The 24871-nt window shown below is 39.6% G+C and overlaps 1 protein-coding gene across 1 annotated transcript in view; it reads left to right on the forward strand.

Annotated features, from left to right (window-relative positions):
* Positions 1-24871, forward strand: part of LOC127410973 (BRISC and BRCA1-A complex member 2) — a 163114-nt gene that overhangs the window by 113847 nt on the left and 24396 nt on the right. Inside the window, exon 7 of the mRNA XM_051646274.1 lies at positions 14211-14320. Within this exon, the coding sequence (XP_051502234.1) occupies positions 14211-14320 (110 nt within the window). The remainder of the gene's footprint in view (positions 1-14210; positions 14321-24871) is intronic.

Consider the following 24871-nt stretch of genomic DNA (forward strand, 5'->3'; position numbering starts at 1 on the left):
ATGTAAGAATACTTTATGAACATCCATAATCCTAACCATATAGAGCTTAACCATATTTCAGGCTGAGTAGCCTGTCGGGGCACCTTTCTCCCAATCGTGATCTTGCGAGCTGTGCAGAGGCGGGGTGGCATGATTTGGGACACCTTTCTCCCATCGCAATTTTGCAAGCTCTGTGCGTTGCTGGAGTGGCATGATTTGGGGCACCTTTCTCCAATTGCATTCTTGTGAGCTCTGTTCGGGGGCAGGGTGGCACGATTTGGGGTACCTTTCTCCCATCGCGATATTGTGAGCTATGTGTGTGGGTGGGGTGGTACGATTTTGGGCACCTTTCTTCCATTGCGATCTTGCGGGTCAGTACGCGTACGTGGTGGCACGATTTGGGACATCTTTTTCCCATCGTGATCTTGCGAGCCAGGGGCGGGGCGACACAATTCGAGGCACCTTTCTCCCATCGCAATCTTGCAAGCTCTGTGCCCCAGAGAGCGTTGCCACCCTAGGCGCCTGCCTGTATCACCTATGCCAGGATCCGCTACTGTCTTAGCACTCATGAACACACAACAGAGATGTGATAGTGGACTCAAGATGGCGCCGAGTATGGCTGCTGCGTTGCGAGCTTCGAGACAACATTGTAGTTTTTTGTTTGTTTTGTTTACAATTCTTATGTTTTTTGTCTTGGATGTTGTCTGCCTTATTGTCTACGACAGACAAACACTTTTAGACATTGGTTCTGCAATTACACACCATAAACCGGACTTCAAATTCCTCAATGCTGACCCGCTGTTTACAAACACGCCCGCGGAGCCCTTTGTCTGGGCAGCCCGGCCACGAAAACACAGAAGGAAAAGGGGAAACAGAGCCAGCGATCTCATCAGAGTAAGATGTCGCGCAAATCGACCCCCGCTACCCAGTATTCTACTGGCAAATGTCCAGTCTCTGGACAACAAGCTCTGCGAGCTGAAAGCATGGATCTCTTTCCAACAAGAGACGAGGGACTGCTGCATTATCTGCCTTACAGAAACTTGGATGTCTGCGGAGATTCCAGACTCAGCCATCGAACCCGCGGGGTTCTCCATGTACCAAGTGGACAGAGCGAAAGACCTCTCAGGTAAGAGCAGAGGTGGTGGTGTATGTTTTATGATCAATAAATCCTGGTGTGATGAGAGGGATGTACATTCTATCAAGTCTTTCTGCTCTCCTGATCTGGAATTTCTCATGCTTCTGTGTTGACCATTCTGGCTACCAAGGGAATTCACAGCGGTCATTATCACAGCTGTGTACATCCCGCCACAAGCCGACACAGACCGGGCACTCAAGGAACTGTACGGGATTATAAGCAAGCAGGAAACCGCGCACCCTGAGGCCATGTTCATTGTAACTGGGGACTTTAACGAAGCCAATTTTAAATCAATTGCACCAAAATACCACCAACACATCAGTTTTAACACACGAGGGGACCGGGTTTTGGACCATTGCTACTCTCCCTTCCGGGATGGCTACAAATCCCTCCCCCGCCCACCATTTGGCAAATCGAACCACTCTTCCATTCTACTTCTGCCCGCTTACAGGCAGAAACTGAAACAGGAAGCACCCACCCTCAGAACGATCCAGTGCTTGTCGGACCAGTCAGACTCTACACTACAAGACTGTTTTGATCATGCAGACTGGGAGATGTTCCAGTCTGCCTCTGATGACGACATCGAGGTTTACGCTGATAGCGTAATGTGTTTCATCGGAAAGTGTGTAGAGGATGTTGTTCCGTCCAAAACAATACGGATCTACCCGAACCAGAAACCTTGGATTAATAGCGATGTTCGTGCGACACTTAATGCGCGGACCTCCGCTTTTAATTCCGGAACGCGGAGGAGCATAAACAAGCCAGTTACGCCCTCCGAAAAAGCAGCAAAACAGAGCAGCAAAACGCCAGTACAGGAACAAGATTGAAGGACAGTTTAACACCACCAACTCTAGAAGCATGTGGCAGGGAATTAATATCATCATGGACTTTAAAGGGAATAAAAACTCCGCCGTGAACACCGCTGTCTCTCTCCCGGATGAGCTAAATACTTTTTATGCACGGTTCGAGGGAAATAACACCGCCCTCGCAGAGAGAGCACTCATGGTCGAACCTACAGAGGTTAGTTCACTCTCCGTCTCTGTAGCGGATGTAACCCGATCCTTCCGACGGGTGAATATCCGTAAAGCCGCAGGTCCAGACGGCATTCCGGGCTGCATCATCAGCGTGCCCGACCCAACTGGCTGGTGTTTTTATGGACATTTTCAACCTTTCTCTCTCTTTGTCTGTAGTCCCCACATGCTTTAAAATATCCACCATTGTGCCTGTTCCAAAGCAATCCAAAATCACTTGCTTAAATGACTGGCGTCCTGTTGCTCTGACCCCCATCATCAGCAAATGCTTTGAGAGACTAATCAGAGATTACATCTGCTCTGTGCTGCCTCCATCACTGGACCCATTGCAGTTTGCTTACCGCAACAACTGCTCCACTGATGATGCCATTGCATCTACTATACACACTGCTCTCTCCCACCTGGAAAAAAGGAACACTTATGTGAGAATGCTGTTTGTAGACTACAGCTCAGCATTCAACACCATAGTGCCCTTCAAGCTTGATGAGAAACTCCGGGCTCTGGGCTTAAACAGCTCGCTGTGCAGCTAGATCCTGGACTTCCTGTCAAGCAGACGCCAGGTGTTTAGAATGGGCAGGAACATCTCCTTATCACTGACCCTCAACAATGGAGCCCCGCAGGGCTGTGTTCTTAGCCCACTCTTGTATTCACTGTACACACATGACTGTGTGGCAACACAGCTCCAATGCCATCATTAAGTTTGCTGATGATACGACGGTGGTAGGTCTGATCACTGACAATGATGAAACAGCCTACAGAGAGGAGGTACACACTCTGACACACTGGTGTCAAGAGCACAACCTCTCCCTCAACATCAGAAAGACAAAGGAGCTTGTGGTGGACTTCAGGAGAAGAGATAGAGAACACAGTCCCATCACCATCAATGGAGCACCAGTGTAGAGAGTCAGCAGCTTCAAGTTCCTGGGTGTCCACATCACTGATGAACTCACATGGTCCGTCCACACTGAGGCCGTTGTGAAGAAGGCTCATCAGCGCCTCTTCTTCCTGAGATGGCTGAGGAAGTTTGGAATGAACCGCCACATCCTCACACAGTTCTACACCAACACTGTAGAGAGCATCCTGACTGGCTGCATCACTGCCTGGTACGGCAATAACACCACCCACGACCGCAAAGCCCTGCAAAGGGTGGTGCGAATTGCCAGACACATCATCGGAGGTGAGCTTCCCTCCCTCCAGGACATATACACCAGGCGGTGTGTGAAAAAAGCTCGGAGGATCATCAGAGACTCCAGCCACCCAAGCCATGGGCTGCTCTCACTGCTACCATCAGGCAGGCAGTATTGCAGCATCAGGACCCGCACCATTCGACTTCATGACAGCTTCTTCCCCCAAGTAATCAGACTTTTTAATTCTTGATCTTTCACGATCAATATACATCAGCACTGTACTTTATTAATCTTATTATCACGCACTGGACTGACATAAATTATATTCTCTTAACAAAACACTGGCAACTGACTATCAACCGACAGCCTGAATGTCAATACAGTACAATGCAACCTACTGTACATTTTATATATACTATATATACAATTTATTTTATTGTATAATGTGTATTCTATATTGTGTGTATTGTTTAATGTACATTGTATGTTATAATTTGTATATTGTGTTGTGTAATTATGTGTATATTAAATTTTAAATTGTGTTGTGTAAATTTGATGTTTATTGTAGATTGGTGTATGTCTCATCACTGCCATGACTGCTATGTTGCTCGAAACTGCACCCAAGAATTTCACACATTATTGCACTTGTATATATAGTTGTGTGACAATAAAAGTGATTTTGATTTGATTTGATAGCATTGTTTATGCCAAGTTGATCCTCAGAACAGGTTGTACAAATGACATCAGTTTAATTTCAAGCAAGCAATAAAGACATCAGAGACTGGACTTTGATAGCTTTGAAGCATCCAATTTCAAGAAAGTTTTCCGTCACCTGGAGACGCTCCTCCTTACCAGGTCAAAATAACTGCCATTACAAACTCTGTCTATCTGTTCTTCATCATCCTCACCTGCAACATAAAACAGCAATACGAAAATACTGATCAGAATAGGAAGTTCGAAAATACAAACATAAAATTGTTCCATAAATATTTTTGTAACGATTCAAGGAATGCATGGGAAGGTGGAAGCTGGGACCGGCTTGACAAACATGTTGACATTCATTCCCACACACACTTTTCACTGTTACAGACATAGTTTGCTTTTACGTTCAATACATAAACACAAACACACACAGGTCCATGTGTCTCTTTCTCCCCGTCTGCTGCTGTCTCTAGTCCTTAAATACTCCCACCAACCCCTTACTGGAACATGAGACCGGTGTGGCACACAGGTGGAACTCATTTACCACTTATCTTCCCGGCCTCGCTCTGCCCAGACGCCGCTTGGCCCCGCCCTGCTCATCACATACCATCGCTAAACTCAGGCCAGGGAACTCTTCGGGCTGTGACCTAGGCCCCCCCCCCCCCATTTCTAGAGAGGGAGTGTTGACACGCCAGGATGGTGTCAGGGTCCGACCCGCACATGCCTGGGAGTGGGAACATGATGGGGGGGGGGGGATTGAGAGCAGAGAGAGAGACAGGCTTGCCGGCCCCGGACACGCTGTCAGCTGGTCCTCAGCCACTCCTCCACTCCCTGGCGGACAACAGCCGTTCCTCCGTCCTCTGGCAGACAGCAGCAGTTCCTCCGCCTCCCAGTGGACAGCAGCGAGTTCTCCATTCCCTGCCGGACAGCAATGGCTCCTCCGCTTCCTGGCGGATGGCAGCATTTCCTCCGCCACCTGGCGGACAGTAATGGCTCCTCCTCCTCCTGGCAAATGGCAGCGGCTCCTCCGCTTTCCAGTGGACGGCAGTGGCGAGGACTCCACGGCAGCGCATCCTTCCTCCTTCCCGGGTTTCGGCACCAGTGTAACGATTCAAGGAATACATGGGGAGGAGGAAGCTGGGACCAGCTTGACAAACACGTAGACATTTATTCCCACACTCACTTTTCACTGCTACAAACATTATCAGCTTTTACGTTCAATACAAAAACACAGACACACACAGGTCTGTGTGTCTCTCTCTCCTCGTCTGACATCTCTGGATGTCACTTTTTCAAGACACATTTTCCAGGACATATTTTTTCTTTTTTTATGACAGACACCTCTAATATTTATGCAATAACACACTGGAGGCTGAGCTACATCGTGATTATCGGTATACTGTAGCCGAGCTGTGCATCATGCATTTTAATGGCAATAAACGATTAAGCAGGACCTTGAGAGAGTTGCATTCTTCATCGCTCACTCGTTTCACTCATTCACTTCTCCCTATAAAGTGAGTGCTCCATAGTGCATAAGGATTATGATAACTGCGATTTCGGACTGTTCTTGTGGAAACTAACCACAGCCAGATAATATGTCATTTGATTAGGTCAACTCGGATTCGTCGATGATACATGACAGCCTCGAAAAGAGAAATTATTATTATTTTATTGCTCGGTGTGCTCCAGGTGTTTTCTAAGAAGTCATGCAAGACTTACTGGCAGAATAAATGAGGCTGACAAACAGTGCTGCTCTCTCTCTCTCCTATTGAAAATGAATTGCGACCTCTCTTGCGATACTCAAAGATTCTCACCTGAGCCTTAAAAAAAGGTGAACGTGTTGTACGTGTTGGTGCACATCCAAGTTTCATTGCCTGTGCCGTTCTTTGCTGCATGAACAGCTTATGATGACTTGACGTTGTCCCTATTCAGTGAAAATTCAGGTCTCTAGCACTGTTGCCTGGTGGTGCCTATTAAACACGCTTCTCATTTCCACCACCTCTGGGAGGCGGGGAACGCAGTATGTCATTCACTCCATAATGTAGAATGGTTTGCCCTGTTTTTACTATTGTTGGTGACATGCCAGGAGACTGCCAATCTCACACATGGAGATTTTATGCTGCCTTCACGTGCTATCAGAATTATCCTACTTCCCATTTCTGAAGTGGTAATTACGAGTACGTTGCGTTCAAGTGCTTTGTCGGAAAGAACAGGACACATGGATGATGCCAGGTTCATTCATACATATTATTTGAGGAACTTTTATTATGACAGCATAATACATTACTCAGTTAGCTTGCTGACGATAATGGAATTTTGGTCAAATACAAGCAATTTTTGTGGTGTAAAAATTTCAAAATGCATCAAATGGTTGCTGATATACGTAAATGAATATGATCTAAACTGCAAGCATTAACAATTTGTTGTATTTAGAAAAATTAATAAAACCTGTCATTCACTACAGAAACCGTACTCTCCTCCACCATGTTGAAAGTTTACAACTCCTCCCATCTCGGCAACTCGGGTATCATCTAGAATTCCGAGTTTCCAACTTGAATTTCCGACTTCGCTGGGTCATTCATGTGCTCAGAACTCATAATTATGATATTTCCGAGTCCACTTGAAGGGCACGTTAGACCTATCCATGTCAGCTAATAGCCATCTCGCTTTCCCCGCTGTCGCTAACTATGCGCAGCAGTTTGCGAGGCGACTGCCTTGTTTCAACATTGTAACACCCAGTGGTTGTTGGGATCGACGAAAATTCAGCCACATTTGTAGTGCACAGCGGCTGCGTCCAGTTTAAATTGGCTTAAAACTGCACTTTACTCTATATCTAACCGAATACAAAATTGTGTGTGTGGTGGAATTTTATGTCAATTAGTATGTATGGTGAAATGGCAATGGAGTAAATAATATTAATTTAGACAAAATCACTCAAGTTCAAACAAGACTGTTTTAACCATTAACTTATACTGTTAAAGACACACAGTGATTTAAATTTCAGATCTTGTAGTCATCTCTTGTAGACCTCTTAAGCAAAAAACACTTTTCAAGGTATAAATGTAAAAGGCCTCCTTACATTTATCAAAAAATCAATTGAAGAGTATCCCAGTCAGATTTTCATTGTCTGTTGCACAGGTCCAAAGTGGGAAAAACTGGATTTAACCGGTTTGATCATCAGACGTTTAGATAGGAAATGCTTTTAAATATAAAACGACTTAATTGGGTTAAGGTGGATTCACTTAATAATGTATTCCTTTGGAATTAAATTTAAAACTGCTTATTTGCATTAAAGTGAATTCACTCAGTTATCTCTTCATTTGTTATTAATTAAACAAAATGCTTATATTTCTCCATAGATTTGACAAATCCATTCGGTTCCAAGAATGCTTTTTTTAATTAAAGTATAAAGAGCAGTTGTACTGTGCCTATTTGTCTCTGCTTTGGGCTAAATGTGTTTAATTTAAAGGTGCATCATTAAAACATGCTCCTTAAAGGTTCTTAAAGGTCTAATGAAGAGGACAGTGATGACTAATAATTGTTTGAGTGACCCTTGCTCCAGGGCAGAGAAAGAGGGAGAATTGAACACTCTGTACCTCCTCCTTAAACCAGTGAGTCAGTGTCAAGGAGTCGGGGTAGGGCGCAGGGTTCAAATCTGCCCAGGGTAAGACCCTCACGTGGGCAGCCACTTGGTTTTCTTTTGTGACCTCCCCTTGGGTGCTTGCCATACAATGTGATGTGACATCTTAGAGATGTGACAGCTGTCTCCAAGCCAAGAACTGTCCAAAACCAAAACTTGAGGTGAAGCTGATTTGGTCAGGCCACCATAGGATGAGATGAGACTGAATTGCTCATGTCTTCTTCTTATATGGGTAAAACACAGAGACATGAGTGGTCAGCTGTATTCATGAACTTCATGAGCAGGTGCTTTTTCCTGTAGTATAACTACAGTTCTTGAACTATAATTCAAGAAAAAAAAAATACAACAAAACAGTTTCTGATCCCTTACTTGGGACGATCAAGATCTGGTTAGCATTTGCAACTCTTTTTATCTTCCGTAATGTAACATTTCTGAGTGAAATAATTCAATAAGAAAAGAAGTACGGCAGGACTTGATTTTATCCATTGGGAGCTGAATGGATCATGAAATGTGGGTTAAATCTTACATTCAAAGATCTTGTAAATGTTTTTTTTTGTTGTTTTTGTTTTTTGCCTTTTATTTATGCCTTGCAAGCTTAAACATGGATTTCTGTGATGTATTAAATGTTGTTGTGAATTCCGCTAATTTATCGCCAAGGTAACATTATTTAGCAGGTGAATTCAGATGAGGTTTTGTCACAAAAAAAACGTGTGATAGTCTTTGAAGCATCAGTAAGATGGGTTGAAAATTACGAACCAATCAGTAATGTTTTACGCTGTATGTCATCATTTTAAATTAAAGCTAGTTTTTATAAGTAAAAGACTTATTTTGTAAGTAAAAACCTTACCATTGAGCCCTGTTAAATCTATAATGTTATGCTAGTGTTGCCATAAACTTCATTACATTTACATTAGCCGGCGTAAATTTACTGCATTAACTACTGACAAGACTTTAGCTGCATTGCCTTCAACAACAGCCTAGAAATGTTTTTATAAATAATGATAAATATAATATTAATAATGTGCGCAATTAAATGTGAAAAGTTCAATAGAAATTGATATTGTTGCTATTTTATATGAGTTATTTATTACTCTATCAAAGGCACATTTTAAAATCTTTTATTTTATAAGAGAATTCTTATATTGTTTTAGACTTTTTGCAAAGGGACTTTTGGATACAATGTCTTTGCTTTGACTTTACTTGGAAGAACCTCTATTCTGCCCTATCACCCCAGTCTTTTTTCCTCTGTCTCATCTCTTGCCTGGAGCAAAAGAGGCATTGATTTAAAACTTACATTTATTTCTATTTTTTTGGCAAATGCTTTCTTAACAAAGCAAGTTACTAGAAAGTGCTTATATTGTGTTCCTAAAGGGGGCTGAGCAAAAAATAAATAAATAAATAAATTGATGCCAGTGGAATGCCACTAGAGGAATTCTTATTTGAATTTTGCTTCCTTGCATAAGAATTTTGACTTTGTTATGCTACATTAATACTTTCTAAATATCATGTTTCTCATATCATGTTCATCATCTTTCATTATAATAAAATACACTGATAGTTGGCAACATTTTTTGTGAAAATGTGTAAAACAGCCTATTGTTAGTCTAATAAATCAAATTAGTGGAATAATTCTTGTGTGTTATTAATGATGAAGTGTGTAAATTTGATTTTTCCTATCCCAGCTTAATATGTAGAGACAAGATTAATTCACATAGAACATGTAAACACTGTAACTCTGTGATGCTTGCTATGGTAATTGCTGTTTGTTTGAGCATCCCGAGCAGTCTGACACAATATCATTAACTTAACCAGTGGCTTTTGGAGCAGAACTATTTGTTGGTCTGACCAATGGAAAGAAGGGGAAGTATTCAGGAAACCTGTTGGAAATTTTAGCTATTCCATTTAATGAGACAAGTGGGCAGAAATTACTTAGTCTTTAATAATACATGTATTATTTGTTGAATATCTGCATCATTTATCATATTGTTGTCACGTCACTTTACGTTATGCCTAAAAACACTGCTTTACCATGGTAAAATCACTGTTACTCACAACCTCTCGTGGCTTATTTATTGAACTTCGAAGAAATGTTAATTTCTTTCTTGACATTGTATAATAACTTCAAATCTAAGTGTTTATCCCATGCTAATACAAAAACAGGTCAGAATATTTCTGCTTCCTCTTCTTTTGGCAGCCATCAACCAACAATCCCACAAATACCCATCAGCAATAATTCATTATGTCTCTGGTAACACATGGGTCAAACCATAGCGCTGTACTGATGCAAGCTGATTAAATCAAGCAACACCTTGGGACTTTAGACATCCACCCCCCAGCTCAGGTCGCTGCCGTATTATGGCGGCTGATTAAGAGCAGGAAGAGACAGGCGACAAGGGCAGCCATCAGCTTTCCTCTTGACATTTTGTTGCTCTTGCCTTTATAGAGATTCACACATTTGCCCTCAGAGCTTCATCAAATAGATGCTTTTCAATAGCAGCTCTACAATTATGCTGACTGAATTATGAGTACATTTTTTCATTGACAATTCTTCTTGCCCAAGACAGGCTAATTTCTTGATCAACATACAACCACTTCCAAGTCATCTGAAATAAGAAACTCAAACTTTCTTGCTGAATTTGAAAGTCACAAACATAGTAGCAAGGGAATTGGCCATTCAGGTAGGGTTGAGAAAATCATTCCATTTGTGATTTTGTGTTTCTTTGAGTTGGTGCCACAACGAGCCACTCACTCAGCCAGTCACAGGCATTTGGAGGGAATGTACCTGCAAAAGTTGGTGGAGGTTGGAGGATGCAGATCCAGTGGCTGTTCTTAATGCAAACATCAACATCTTGAACTTGATGCAAGCAGCAACTGGCAGCCAGCAAAGCTAGACAAAAAGTGGTTTATCGTTCGCTCTCTTGGGCTTATTAAAGATCAAATGCGCGACTGCGATCTGAATCATTTGCAGAAGGTGCATATACAAGAAGGCCTGCTAGAAGATTACTGTACTAGTGCAGACTATAAATGACAAAAGCCTGGACAAGGAGTTATGCTTAAATATCTAGGAATGGTTTAGATCTTTAGATGTTCAATGCAAATATGCATGACTGTGCTGATTTCGTGATGTGGTCTGTGAAGCCAAGCTGGTCGTCAAACAATACCACCAGGTCCCTGGTTGTCCTGGATGGTGTTATCATTGACGTGCCTAGCTGAAGGGTGAAGTTGTCTTGCATTGCTGGGCTGGCGTGGAAGACAACAAACTTCATGTTCTCCAGTTTGAGTTTGGTGTGTTTCATCAGAGGCAGAGCTTCAGTTGAAGTGATTGCAGATGTTGTAAAGTCCATCTGTTCTGATCTTTTAACTGGAGTGGTGGTGGTGTAGTGGACTAAAGCACTGAACTGGTAAGCGGAAGGTTGTTGGTTCAATCCCCACAGCCACCACCATTGTGTCCTTGAGCAAGGCACTTAACTCCAGGTTGCTCCAGGGGGATTGTACCTGTAATCAGGGCACTGTAAGTTGTTTTGGATAAAAGCGTCTGCAAATGCATAAATGTAAATGTAACTATCAACCCTCAAGGCTTCATTCATTTCAAATGGCTCTGAAGTCCATTGGATTATTATTTGAACTACCTGCAGTACTTGTGTAGGGTATATATCTGGCTTAGGTAGGCTTGCCCACAGGGAGAATTAATTTCTACTGTAACTCATTAATATCTTACTCAAGGACACATCATAGTTTTAGACATAGGATGGTACTGGCTGACTTTGGGTGCTTTACAATGTCCTAGTGCACAATAGAGTGCAACAGTCTGGTTCCTGAAGTAAAAATCCCATTCATTTTTTTTTCCATGGACGAATTGATTTTCAATGATTATGAACTTATAAACCTTTAAATACAGATCTACCATGAGCTCCGAGGTTGTTCACAGGTGGTATATGCTTCCGTTAAATCCAATCGTGTTTGATAGCGGAATTCCTGGTGAACAACTACATTACCCATGGTCCAGCAGAGAAAGCTTCACCAATCAGAGAACTGCAGCCAAGAAAGCCTGCCAAATCAGCCCAGAAGTGACCGCCCACTCCCCTGATGCACTGTGACGCAAACGAGTCGGTCTCCCTTCACCCTCAAAATACTTATTTATTTGTATATATCAAAATATGTCACAATAAATGTAAACAATATTGTTTCTATGCTTATTATCAACAACCTTAAATCAATAGTTTTATAAATTTCCTTCGCTTAATATTCGATTACTTCATTCTCAATGCTTCATGGGATCGTAGTTCGTGCCCTCGTTAAAGACGGTTAGTACACAGTGATTTTTATATACTTTTTTGCTTCAAAACAAATTGTAATGTTGTGATTCTCTTCGGATCTTGTTGGTTTGGTTCATGGCTTACAACTCTTTTATGAAGGATTTTATGAAAAATCTAGGGAAAACATGAATAAGGAAAATACTTCCGGAACCCAGATGGAAAGTAGGCACTGTTGCACTCTATGATAGACAGAAGCTTGTCCCCCTTTCATGTTTTTAGTCTTTAATCAGTGTGTGCCTATTACTAATGTTCCTCCAGTGTGCGAACTTGTAAGACACATTCCAATTCAGATTAAGTAGTTGCAGACGTTACGATAAATGTCAAACTTTACAAAATTTAGCTGACCAGTCGTGAGGTGTGTGCAGATGCGTCATGCAACAGCCAATGAAGTTGCTTACCTCCAACTCCCTCTGCACAAATTACCACAAACCCTTCCTCTATGTTTTTGTTGACATCTACAAATGTCAGGAATTACCTCCTGAATAAACTATTTGTGTGAAAAACTGAATTTCTAGATATAGCTACAGTTGGGGTGGAGAATGATCTTGTTATTTATCCACCAAGTGTGTGATTAGTTGTGTAAAGTACACAACATAACAACAACAAGACAGAAAACAACAAACTATGAGTATTTAAATATGTGCAGGTGGGGCCTGGGTAGCTCAGCAAGTAAAGACGCTGACTACCACACCTGGAGTCGCAAGTTCGAATCCAGGGCATGCTGAGTGACTCCAGGCAGGCTTCCTAAGCAACCAATTGGCCTGTTTGCTAGGGTGAGTAGAGTCACGTTGGGTTAACCTCCTCGTGGTCGTTATAATGTGGTTCTCGCTCTCGGTGGGGTGTGTGTTGAGTTGCGCGTGGATGCCGTGGAGAATAACATGAAGACTCCACATGCGCTAGGTCTCCGCGGTAACGCACTCAACAAGCCACATGATAAGATGCGCGGATTGACGGTCTCAGACGCGGAGGCAACAGATTCGTCCTCTGCCACCCAGATTGAAGCGAGTCACTACGCCACCACGAGGACCTAGAGCGCATTGGGAATTGGACATGCCAAACTGGGGAGAAAAGAGAGAAAATAAAAAAATATGGGTAGTGCATTGGGTTTAATTGTGGTAAGATCAAATAGAATGCCTCCATAGTTTCTGAAGTTTTATTGAACCCTGTGTTCTTTGTAGTCCTGATGTAGCAAAGAAATCTGCAGGCAGTTATAATTGGACTATCCACAGCTAAATTCTGTTAGAGACAAGAATACCGTTTTGATGTAACAACATGTAGACCGTCTGCCAAGCTGTTAAGGCTAAGCTTGCCGTTTCTCCCTAGACCTCAATGTGCCTCACTGAGTTATATGTTCACTTGTCCTGCGCACTTCCCCTCTAACTGGCAACGTCACATATCTAACACACACGGCTCGCTCTAATGGGAGCAGAGGTTACACGGCAGGCAGCAATTATCACAAATGGATGAGTTCAAACCGACTGAAAGACATTTGATTAGTGCCCTTCATTCCCACCGTGGTGCTAATGACATTCCATCAGGGTCTGGCTCTAAGAAAACTGGGCTCGTCCAGCACAGGAACATGAAGCAGTGGAAGAGATGAGTATTATGTCCCTGCAGAACCATTTGAAGCGATAAGCTGGAGACAAGTAGACATGGCCGTAACTGCTGCTGAAGCTAATGCAGCATGAATTCTGGTTGTAGTCTTTTTCTGCTGAAATCCAACACCATCCTCAGATGAGAAGCTGCTCGGCACATGCCGGGTTGGTGCTTCTGCTGGCTAACTAAATATGTGTGGCCGCATGCACTAATCGTCAACAGATATAGGTTTTTCACTTCCTAAATCCAAAATCTACAGTGCAGTCAGTTCGAAGTCAAAAGAGCCCACACCCTAGTCTCAGTTCTGGTCCGTAGATTTTGCTTGGGTCTCAGTTTTCACCACCAGGAGAAAATTGTAAAACCTAGTGCTGCGGGAAGAGTGAAGCACCCAGGTTTAATAGTCAGATGTAGGGGTTTGTTCAAATCCCTAACCCTAAGTATGAGCAGTAGTACAAGTAATGCTTGCCTTAAACACCAACAATTATTTGGAAGTAGAGAATATGCTTTCCGACGAAGCAAGAATGGCTGTCAGATAGTCTCAAAATGGCAAACATCGGCCGATTAGTCTGATTAGAACTAGCATGCACACACATGTGCGTTTGTGCATGTCTTCACGTGTTGTATGAATATGTTGATTTTCTTCCTAATCTTATTTATCTTTCTTTTCCTAAATTTCTCTCTCAGGACACAGCGCTTGATCCAGGAGAGGATGTGGCCCTTCTGTCTGTTAGCTTTGAAGATGCTGAAGCCACACAGGTTTTCCCTAAACTCTACTTGTCTCCCAGCATTGAACAGTAAGTCTATGCACCCTATTATGTCTAAGTGAGCATTTTACTTCCCAGCTCTGAATTTAAATTAATTGGTTTAATGAATGCACATGTCTTTTTTGTGTTGATGTACAGTATTTCTAAATGAAACAGTATATTGATGAAATTTAAGGGCTTTTCCTTTTCTTTAAATAGTCAATAGCCTTTTAGTTTACTACACAGACCGGTATAACCATTGTAAGCTACTTGCTATTGCTAGTTGATGGTAGGTGGTATTAGGGGGACGGGGCTAAATCTGTAAATGTAAAAAAAAAAAAAAAAAATATATATATATATATATATATATATATATATATATATTTATTAGTAGTGTACTAGCATATGCATGGCCTCAAAACTAACAGACCTTGTCTAAAAGCCATTTCATGGGGACTTTAACTACTGATTTCCATACTGAGTTCATAGAGTTCATAATTTTTTTTTTTAAACTTTGTAAAAAAAACAAAAAACAAAAGCTTTAATAATAATATACACTCACTGAGCACTTTATTAGTAAGATCTGTACACCTGCTTATTCATGTGATTACCTAATCAGCCAATCATGTGGCAGTGCAATGCATAAAATCATGCAGATATGGGCCAGGAGCTTCAGTTAATGTTCACATTAACCAAAGAGAATGGAGAACAAATTTGATCTCAGTGATTTTGAGAAAAGTGAAGACCGTGAAGCACATTATACAGTAAACTACGGTTAGAATTTTGAATTGAATGCAATAGATTACAGGTAACCAGTGAAGATGACGCAGTATGGGAGTGATATGGTTCACTCCTCAGATTTTTTAGATAAGTGTGAGGACCCTGCAGCCACATTTTTTAATATTATTTGAGTGTTTTAATGGGAAGACCAAAAAGATGTGAAATACCGTAATCTAGCCTGGTGGTTATGAATGCATCAATGACAGTTTCAGCATCTTTCCTGCTCAACTTGGGTTGAAGACGATGGGTTATGCCGCAGTTGGAGAAATTAGTTAATGAGGGGTCAAAGATCACCCCTACATTACAAACGGTGGAGGATGGATGAATTGCAACACCATTTATGTTCAAACTAAGGTTGTGTTCAGAGGAAATTTGTTTTGTGGCCAACAAGTAATATTTACGTTTTTTTCAGCGTTGAGTTTGGGAAAGTCAGAGTCCAACCAATGTCTGAGATCGTGAATGTATGCAGATAGTGAATGAGGTGGAGAGGCAATATTAAGCAATACATTATATAAATTTGAGTGTCATCAACATAGTTTTGAGAACCATGTCGTTTTATGATTTGCCCCAGAGGGAGCATGTAAATTACAAAAAGGATCTCTGTGTGTACCTTAAACCAGATGGTGCACTGTAAGGTTATAATTATTATCCATCACTCTAGCTTACGGTCTGAATTTATAATGAGAACCAGATTAAAATGTCAGATGTTGCTTGGAGATTTATTAATACACAGGCACTGTGAATGAGAATTGCTCACCAGGTTTGTGTTCTGTTATTTCAGAGATTCAAGTACACGACTCATGACACACCTTGTCCAACCACAAACTTCAGTAAATTAAACTTCCTCTTCTGCTATTTACTTCCTGAAATCCTTGGGGAATTGAGAATGGGGCAGTTAAAAAGATATTCTGTTTACGCAAGGACACAGAGAGATGTTATAAAAGGGTTTGTCTTCAGTTATTGGTGTGACATTCAGAACATTACTGACTCTGTTTACAGTTTTGTGTGCAAAGCTAAATTCTTCCCACCTGTTCAATGTTTGTGCAATACAACAGAATTAATTTGTTGTTGTGCAGGGCAAAAGCAGTGGAAGGTGTTCATGAATGTTTTATTCAACCACTCCTGGTTTATTCATTTCATGTACTTAGCTACAACCAATCAAAGCTTTGTAGAATAAGAGCAACTCTTAAATGCACCATACAAGACTGAGAATCATGTCTTCCCTTCTCTAAACATGTCAGCGTTACACTTAAAGGGATAGTTCCTTGCCGCATGAACGTGAATAAATCCAGACAGAAAAATATTATTATTGCACAATAAAATTATAATATTCCTTAATAATAAATAATTGTTATTATTTTCAAGTGGTCTGCTTTTCAAAATATAACAATGGGAGTGAAAAGTGGACCTAAAAGAAATCTGAATCCACTTTTAAAGGAATGCTCCGGGTTCATTACAAGTTAAGCAAAATTGAGGTTACAGTGAGGCATTTACAATGGAAGTGAATGGGGTCAATTTTTGGAAGGTTTAAATGCAGAAATGTGAAGCTTATCGTTTTATAAAAGTTTCATTCCTCTGTTAAACTTATGTGTTATTTGTGCAGTAAAGTTGTTTAAATCGTAATTTTTACAGTAGTTTTAGGGTTTGTTGACATTACAAGTTGTAAAATTGGCTATAACTTTACACAGAAAAGATTAGTAAGTGATTTTATCACACTAAAAATAAAATCATGTTCATGTTTGCACACATTTTATTGTGGCTATACTTTTGAAAAATTTTTATTTTAATGTTCAAAAATTGGCCCCCATTCACTTCCATTGTAAGTGCCTCACTGGAACCCAGATTTTATTTTATTTTTTATAAAGGAGGTGTAAGTCAAAATAAATTTTTGTGGTAATCAGTATTATCATATATCATTTGTGGCATGCTGTCGATTGAGCTTAATTTCTATTGAACCCGGAATTTTCCTTTAAGTTCAGGTATTTGAATGCAAAGAGATTGGTTTATTTTTCACACACTTTTGGGTCAACTGAAAGAGATTTGAGTTTGGTTCATTTAAAGAGGACTCGGATATGAACTTATTTAGCTGAAAAATGTTATGCATTTTTGTATTTTGGGTCTTGATATATAGTCAAAATAAGTATCGTATTGCAGTTCGAAATCTCAATCAAAATATTTGTTAAAATAATCTGATATATAAAAAAATATGGCAGTATGATTTTTTGACATATGCAACCCGAGTGCAATTGAAACTAAATATTACTGTATAAACTATAATAGCTAGCTGACTGACATTTTCCTCAGTCCACTGCTGGAAGTAGAACACAAGGTCAACTCTCGACGACATGGAGAAAACTTCAGCGTGACTTCACAATAGATAGATCTCAATGGGCAAAGTCTCCTAATGCCTGCCTCTGGGTGACTGATGATTTTTTTGTCTTCCTTCACTCTCCGTGCCATCCGCTCAAATCAGTGTAGCAGGAGGGGAGGAGGGGAAACAAGCACATTCGTTTGCTCTGCAGCCATGTCAGCTTCTATCTGTCACGGCTACATTCTCTCCACCCTGTTAAGTTACTGCAGTTTGGATTGTACGGGACCACACAGGGCTGACCTTGCCTCCACGCATGCACGTCAACAGCTCAGACTGGGATGAATTAAAGAACGGACAGGCAGTTGTATATGTGTGTGTCTGTGGGTGTTTTTTTAACAAAGGTAAAGCCAGGGGGATAAAGCAACGTCTGGAATGTGGAAACAAGCCACCTGAGGATGTAGCTGAAATATGATAATGAATGCTAGAACAACAGCACACTGTTTTTGAAGCCCACTTTCGATGTATAATCTCAATGTTATGCCCAATAACAACTGCACACAAACAGATTTTCAATATTTTTTTGTGTGTGGGCGAATGTTTTTCAGACTTGCACTTGATATGACTTGCATTTGTATTGGGCTTGATGGTGATGTAAATGTGTGTACGCACATTTCCTGTGCCGGCAGCTCTTACCGTTTGGCGTTCACGATTGGGTTCTTCAGCCCAAACTTCAACACAATCTGTCTCATGAGGCTTTTAAGGGTTAGTTCACCCAAAATGAAAATTCTATAAATTTTTACTCACCCTTGTGCTGTTCCAGACTTGTATAACTTTTTTTCCCCATAGAACACAAAAGGAGAGGAGGCAAAATGCTTGAGATATATATATATATATATATATATATATAACTTCAACGGTAGAAAACCAGACTTTTAAATATTTCATTTTTTAAATGCAACGACTGGAATTGTTCGGTTGAAGGGGTACCAAACTATGAATCCTGAATGAAACAGTTTGGTGAATATATATTTACACATTAGCTTCCACTCAGCTGACAACAATGAAAGTAGCTACGTGATTAGCTAGTTAGCTATAAGCTCGTTGTCACGGATGTTGTTTATTTTACTTTCCAGCATTGTGTCTCACCAACTAGGTAATAACATAGTGTGAAATCAACACTCAACAAATACAATCCACCACCGCACCGTTGTCTGCTGAGCTGCAAAAATATGCTCTGATATTTACCTTTCAATCTGCTACATTACTGACTGCACTGACAAACTATAGCTGGCTAACAGCAAACAGACATGAGTGACATGGTTGTCAAGGACAAGGTTAACATTATATTAGTTATATTGAAAAGGGAAAATGATGGGGTGATTGTTTAAGTTTCCAGTATGTATTTCACAAACTAGTTAACAACTTACCGTGATGACACAGCTGAACTCAGCCCTGTCTGCAGAGCCACCATCAGTTCAGCTCAGTCGGAGTGTACTCTGCTGGACAAACTACGCTATGACACCAATTCTAAAGCATTGTTTTCTGCATTATATGTTCTGAAATTTCTTTTCCGTATCGGCGCATATCGGTAAAATATATGCCGATACCGATATATCTATATTATGAAAGCATACAGTATATTGACTGATGTCTGTCAAGCTGCTAAAAAGGAGAAAAAAAGCAGAACACAAAGTATACAAAAAATATCTCAGCTCTTTGGGTCCATAAAATGCAAGTGAATGGTGACCAGACCTTTGCAGCTTCAAAAATCACATAAAGGAAACTTAAAAGTAATAATTTTTTGATTCTCCATTTTTTGGAGAACGAGTACGAGTACCGATACTTCCTTTTCAGTACTTGCAAATACCAGATTATATATTTATTTCATTAAATTGCAGCCTTTGCTGTTTAATAATAACACTAGGACATATCGTGGATTTAATTTGTGCAATGTAAGTTTATGCAATGACATTTATACATCAGATGGTAGCGGTTTTTGGTATCAAAGCCTTTTTACGAGTATTAGTATGAGTACGTGAGCCCAGTATCTGTATCAGGTGGTATTGGTTTTTGGTATCAGAGCCTTTTTACGAGTATTAGTATGAGTACGTGAGCCCAGTATTGGACCTGATACCAGTATCGGTATCAGGACATCCCTAGTAATCCATATGACTCCAGTGGTTAAATCCATGTCATCAGAAGCGATATAATGGGTGTAGGTGAGAAACAGACCAAAATTTAATGAAAGTGTGGAAGTGCAAATTAGATATGAGAGCTGTGGTGGAGGGAAAGATTTTCTGTAAATAATTACTTAAATGTCTACCTTTTCCTCACACAAAGCTGTCATATACCTTTAGAAGAACTGGAATACAGCGCATTAGTTGTATAGACTACTTTTTACTTTTTTACCATTTTTAAATGTATGCTTTCATTGTATAGAAAATAGCAGTAGGAGCATTCCTTAAAATTTCTCCTTTTGTGTTCCACGGAAAGTCGTTTGGATCTGGAACAACATGAGGGTGAGTAAACTATGACAAAATGTTAATTTTTGGGTGAAATTTTGCTATAAACGAGCCCAACACATGTGAGGAATCCCCAGCTCCATCGCTCATCCAAGCTGGCACAAAACGCATGCCCTGCAACCAGGCAGTCATATGGCCGTCCCTACAGTCCCATCACAGAAGCAGAGAGAGAGTGAGTGGGACTTGAAAGAGAAGAGCGGGAGAGAGGTCGCTCTCAGCCTGCCTGAGCAGAGCGCAATAAAACCCTCCCAGGAATCTCTTTCTCTCTCATCGTCTCTCTAAAACTGCACATCCAGGTTTACCCACCATATAGCTCTTGCACTGATCGCCACTCTCGCCTCCCACACAGCAGCCTCTGTTATTATAACCATGAAGTGCTTACTGAGTTTGACAGTGGACTTCATGTCTCCTTCAAACTGTGATGGTGCAAGATTGACTCCTACACATTTGTCTTTAGTTTGATGGAGCGCCGAACACTCTTCTTCTTTCTCCTTTTCCAGTCTGTTTTCAGTTTTGTGGTTGTGTCTTTTCTGTTTATGTTGCCTATTTGCATGCCTTGTCATTTCACTCTGGCTGTTGTTTATTTTGCTCTGGTGTTCGTAAGAACGTTTGTTCCTTGCGGGTGCTCCAGACCTGTGGTGTTATGTAAAAAGCTAATGTAGGCGCCACAACTTCTCGCAAGCCCAACAACGTGAAATGCACCCAAGAAAACTAAAATATTCTGTCATCCGTCTTGGAGAAATTGCATCTCTATATTCATTCCCTTTAGAACATTGCCACTACAGCCATCTGAGCACCACTTTTGCACCACCTTCAACCATACATTTCTAAACAATTACTGTCAGACTACAAAAATATATGTATTTGCAGCCTGTTAATAGACTTTTATTGACTTTTCTTGAATTTATTGACATTGTAGACATTTATTGTTAATATTTGGTGTTTGGATGCATGCAGATAGATATTTTTGGTCATTTTGTGGTATTTTTTAAGTGTCTTGTCATGAAAGTTATGTTGTTTTTTTAGGACAGTTTAAAAAATGGTTAAAAAAAATGTAATAATAATAAAAAAAGGCATCTTGAAACCACTGGATTTTCAAATTAATATATAACAATATGTAAAATAATGTAAATATATAAGATATAAAATAATATAATATAATATATCAATAAAATTAATTTATATAATGCAGTTGTTTTGCCTACACAATATGGACACAATTTCGCAAACACTTTAAACTGCATTAATATCTTACTTTCTGGACTAATATAAAAAAACAATCACTTATTTGCACTGCCTAGACTGGAATCTCCTTATACTTACTGGGAAAATAAAGGTATCTTATATTTATGTTATGTTATATGTTTCTTTGAGGAACCTTTCTTTGAGAAGATAGCAGAGAAATATAATCTACCCCGCAATCGCTTCTTTCGATATCTGCAAGTTCGTAGTTTTGTTAGTACCCCATGTTACCGGCATAAACATTACACAATGTACTTTATACAGAGGTTGTGTTTGCATCGTATTTTAATAGTGTGTTTTTGTTGTTTAATGTTTGTTAAATGTTGTAAATGTATCATTTAGTTTTCGGTTAGATTCAATATAACATCTGTTTAAAGTTTGTTACTTTCTCTCATTTTAACTTGCTGATTCATCAGGATTACCATAAAGACTCATATGAATGGACACAATACATGGATTACCATAAATACTCATATAAATGGACACAATACTTTTTCTACAAATTTAATGTCATTTATTTCTCATTAAAATCAGCATACACCTGTAATAAAATTACACTTCTGTTCCACATTACGTCTGTCAAGCCTTAAATAGCAGCAGTTAAGAGTTGGTCAGGTTGTGAAGTCCAGATTCCGAGCTTTTAGACAACACCAATTTTGTTTTAAGTGAGTCGTTTTTAATGAATTAGCCAGCAGCTCTTGTTGAAAGGGTTCAAACGCAAAAAGTAAAATATCAGTAATTGGTATTGGCCACATTGAACTGTGAATTATCTGTATCGTCCCAGAAATTCCATGTCAGTGCATCCCATGAAATATAGATATGAAGTACCTGTGTGCAGATATTAAATACATAGTATTTATACTATGTCATGTGTATTGCATAGCCTGTTTTATATTTTGGTTTAGTTTTTTTTGGCTTCTGTGGATGCCTGTTATATCTGCTCAAGCAAGCCAATACAGACTTCAGTTCAAGGTTATAAATCAATAATCTTCCCTAAAAATATTGCCGGGAAGATTTTTTTGCAGTTTCCTCTAATAGCTATTAAATAAATATCTCTTAGCTGTACCATAAGCCTCTCCTATTCCTACAGAGAAATTTACGTGTAGTCTGAGGTGCTGTGGGACTTTCGACTACTGCTTGTACACAGCCTGCAGATGCTCCGATTAAGCACCACAACAAACTTTGATTTTTCTATGTGAAAAGTCTGAAGTGTAGGTCATGTATTGTCAGCCACCTGTTCTCATGTTAAACAGGTAGTGCCTGAGTGGTTAGTGGACTCGGTGTAAGCTTTATATCTCATCAACCAGGGACCAATCAGAAATCAAGCCATATCTCCATGGAGATGCAGCTCTATTGTCATCGTAACAACATGTGTTATGACTGAGGTCGATGGAGAATTGACAGCTGAATAGTGTTTGAGTGGCATCCCTCTTCATTTCCTGTTTCTGCTTTCAATAAATAGACCTTCTGTGCATTAACATCTTTAACAGTCAGTGAATATACTTGATGGACGTGAATGACATTTCCATGCTTGTACATTGTTCCTCACTTATCAAAGACTGTTTCACCAAAAGGTAATCTTTCTGTCAGTCAAGGGCATTGATGATCTAAACCCATCTGAAAGAGGATTATAAGGCTTTTCTTCATTCATTGAAGGACTAGATGCAGAATATCTGAAATATTGCTTCCTATTGTCAAAGTATAATCTTTTCTCAAGAGATATTCTCTCAAGAGATTTCTGGCTTTGTTTTTTGGCTGTTGATGAAAGAAAAGGGCCCTCGATCTAAAATAAGCATCTAGCGTTCGAACCTCCTACATGTAAGGTGCAAATGGAGGTTCTGTTTTTCTGTAATACTCTTGTTATTGCTCATGTCTACATCACACTTTACATGAACCTCTCATGTCATCTCACCTTTCATTGATCCATTGAGTTCACTTAAAATAGTGCCTATTTTCTCTCCTCCTCGTCTGCTAAGTAGCAGAATACAAAATTGTTTGTTCCCGTTCATGTGTAAAGCCAGAGGGAAATGTATATGGTGCTGATTTCCAACACAAGTGGACACAGGTGAGCTGCCTTGCTGTCTACTAGCTACATAGGAACCTACGTTCAATGGGGAGTTCACACAGGACACGTTCTTGAGTTCAAATACAGCTGTACAGAGAGCAATGAATAGAACAAATGGTAGGGGTCTCGAGATGCATTTTTAAAAATTAACTTATTTTAGCTTGACGTGTCATCTTAAACAAAAGCTCATGGTGCTTGATGCAACACAAAAGCTGAAGATATCCATCTGCATGTGTACACCAACAATTTGACAAACAATTAATACATATATGGCAGACAGAATACAAGAATGGGTCCTGTGTGAACACTCCATATGGCAGCACCTTAATCGAAATGGAAACTCACAAGTGATTTATATGGAACACTTTATATTAGAAGCAAACAGTGTTAATTTTCACACTAGGGCTGAAGGTTAATTGTCAAACAAATAATTGCGATTATGACAAATAATTGTCTGTTTTAGGGCTTTCACGATTATGACGATTAATTGTCTGTTTTAAGGTCTTTCACGATTGTCATACAAATTGTCATTCTAAGGTGTATAAGTGCTTAATACACTATAAGAATTCATTCATTCTTATTTAACTTGGAATCATATAATAAAATAGGTATGTGATTTCCTTTAAGGATTTAAAAACACATTAATGACATGCAAAATAATATTTTAAATATCAAAATATTTCCAAATACTTAACATATCTGTCTCTCTTTTTGGTCAACTTTAGTTTTGGTCCATTTTACATTTACACTGTTGTTTTTGGTACCCAGCCAACCTGAATAGCTATTACATCATATTATATTATATTATATTATATTATATTATATTATATTATATTATATTATAAAGTATGCAATAGTAAAATATTTCTGTCCTAAATTCTTCACTTTTACACATTATTTGAAGGCTTTTCGATTAAATCCACTAGCCCAAGAATTTAGCATAAAGGAAGGTCTTTAAAGGGGTCATAACATGCATATATTTATTTTCTTTCTTGAGGTTTACTTATAATGTTAGTAAAGTTTTTTGCACAAAAAACAATCATAATGTTGTTCTAGATGAGCTTTTTCTACCCTGTCTTTGGCCCTCTATCTGAAACACTCAGTTTTCTGTGTACTTTAAGACACGCCCACTGTTATAATGGGCTGACATCATTCAAAAGCAAACGCCCTCCCGCAAAAGGAAAAGCACATAGCCTATAAATCCATGTAAACGTTTTGGTAATGGAACAAACTTTTTGCTTGGCTAACTGCATTCTTGATTACAGCAGCACAAGCAGAGTGCACAGTACAGTACAAACTTTATATATTGTAAGACTCTGTACAAACAAGCTCTAAAAGCAATAATAATAGTATTAGTTTGATCTCAAAAGACATCACCAGAGTAAACTTTGTTTCGACTCTTCCCATGTAATGTGATCCAAGCAATCAGTTTTCATTGAATAATGTCTGTTTTAATATCCTTTCTGTTCTTTATAGTCAGTTGTTGCGGAACAATTCTTAAAGAGACAGTAACATTTTAGCATTAGGAAGCTCAATAGAAATATTGTAAATAGTGCAAATTATGCATAAACACTAAACATGTAACAAAATGTATAATAAATGTGTAAAATGTTTACTTAATTGAGAGTTTGTTTTAATATGTTTAAATTTATTATTTCACTTTCACTTAAATTGACTAAAGT

This window comes from Myxocyprinus asiaticus, chromosome 20 (assembly GCF_019703515.2).
Source record: "Myxocyprinus asiaticus isolate MX2 ecotype Aquarium Trade chromosome 20, UBuf_Myxa_2, whole genome shotgun sequence".
In the NCBI taxonomy this organism is placed as follows: domain Eukaryota; kingdom Metazoa; phylum Chordata; class Actinopteri; order Cypriniformes; family Catostomidae; genus Myxocyprinus; species Myxocyprinus asiaticus.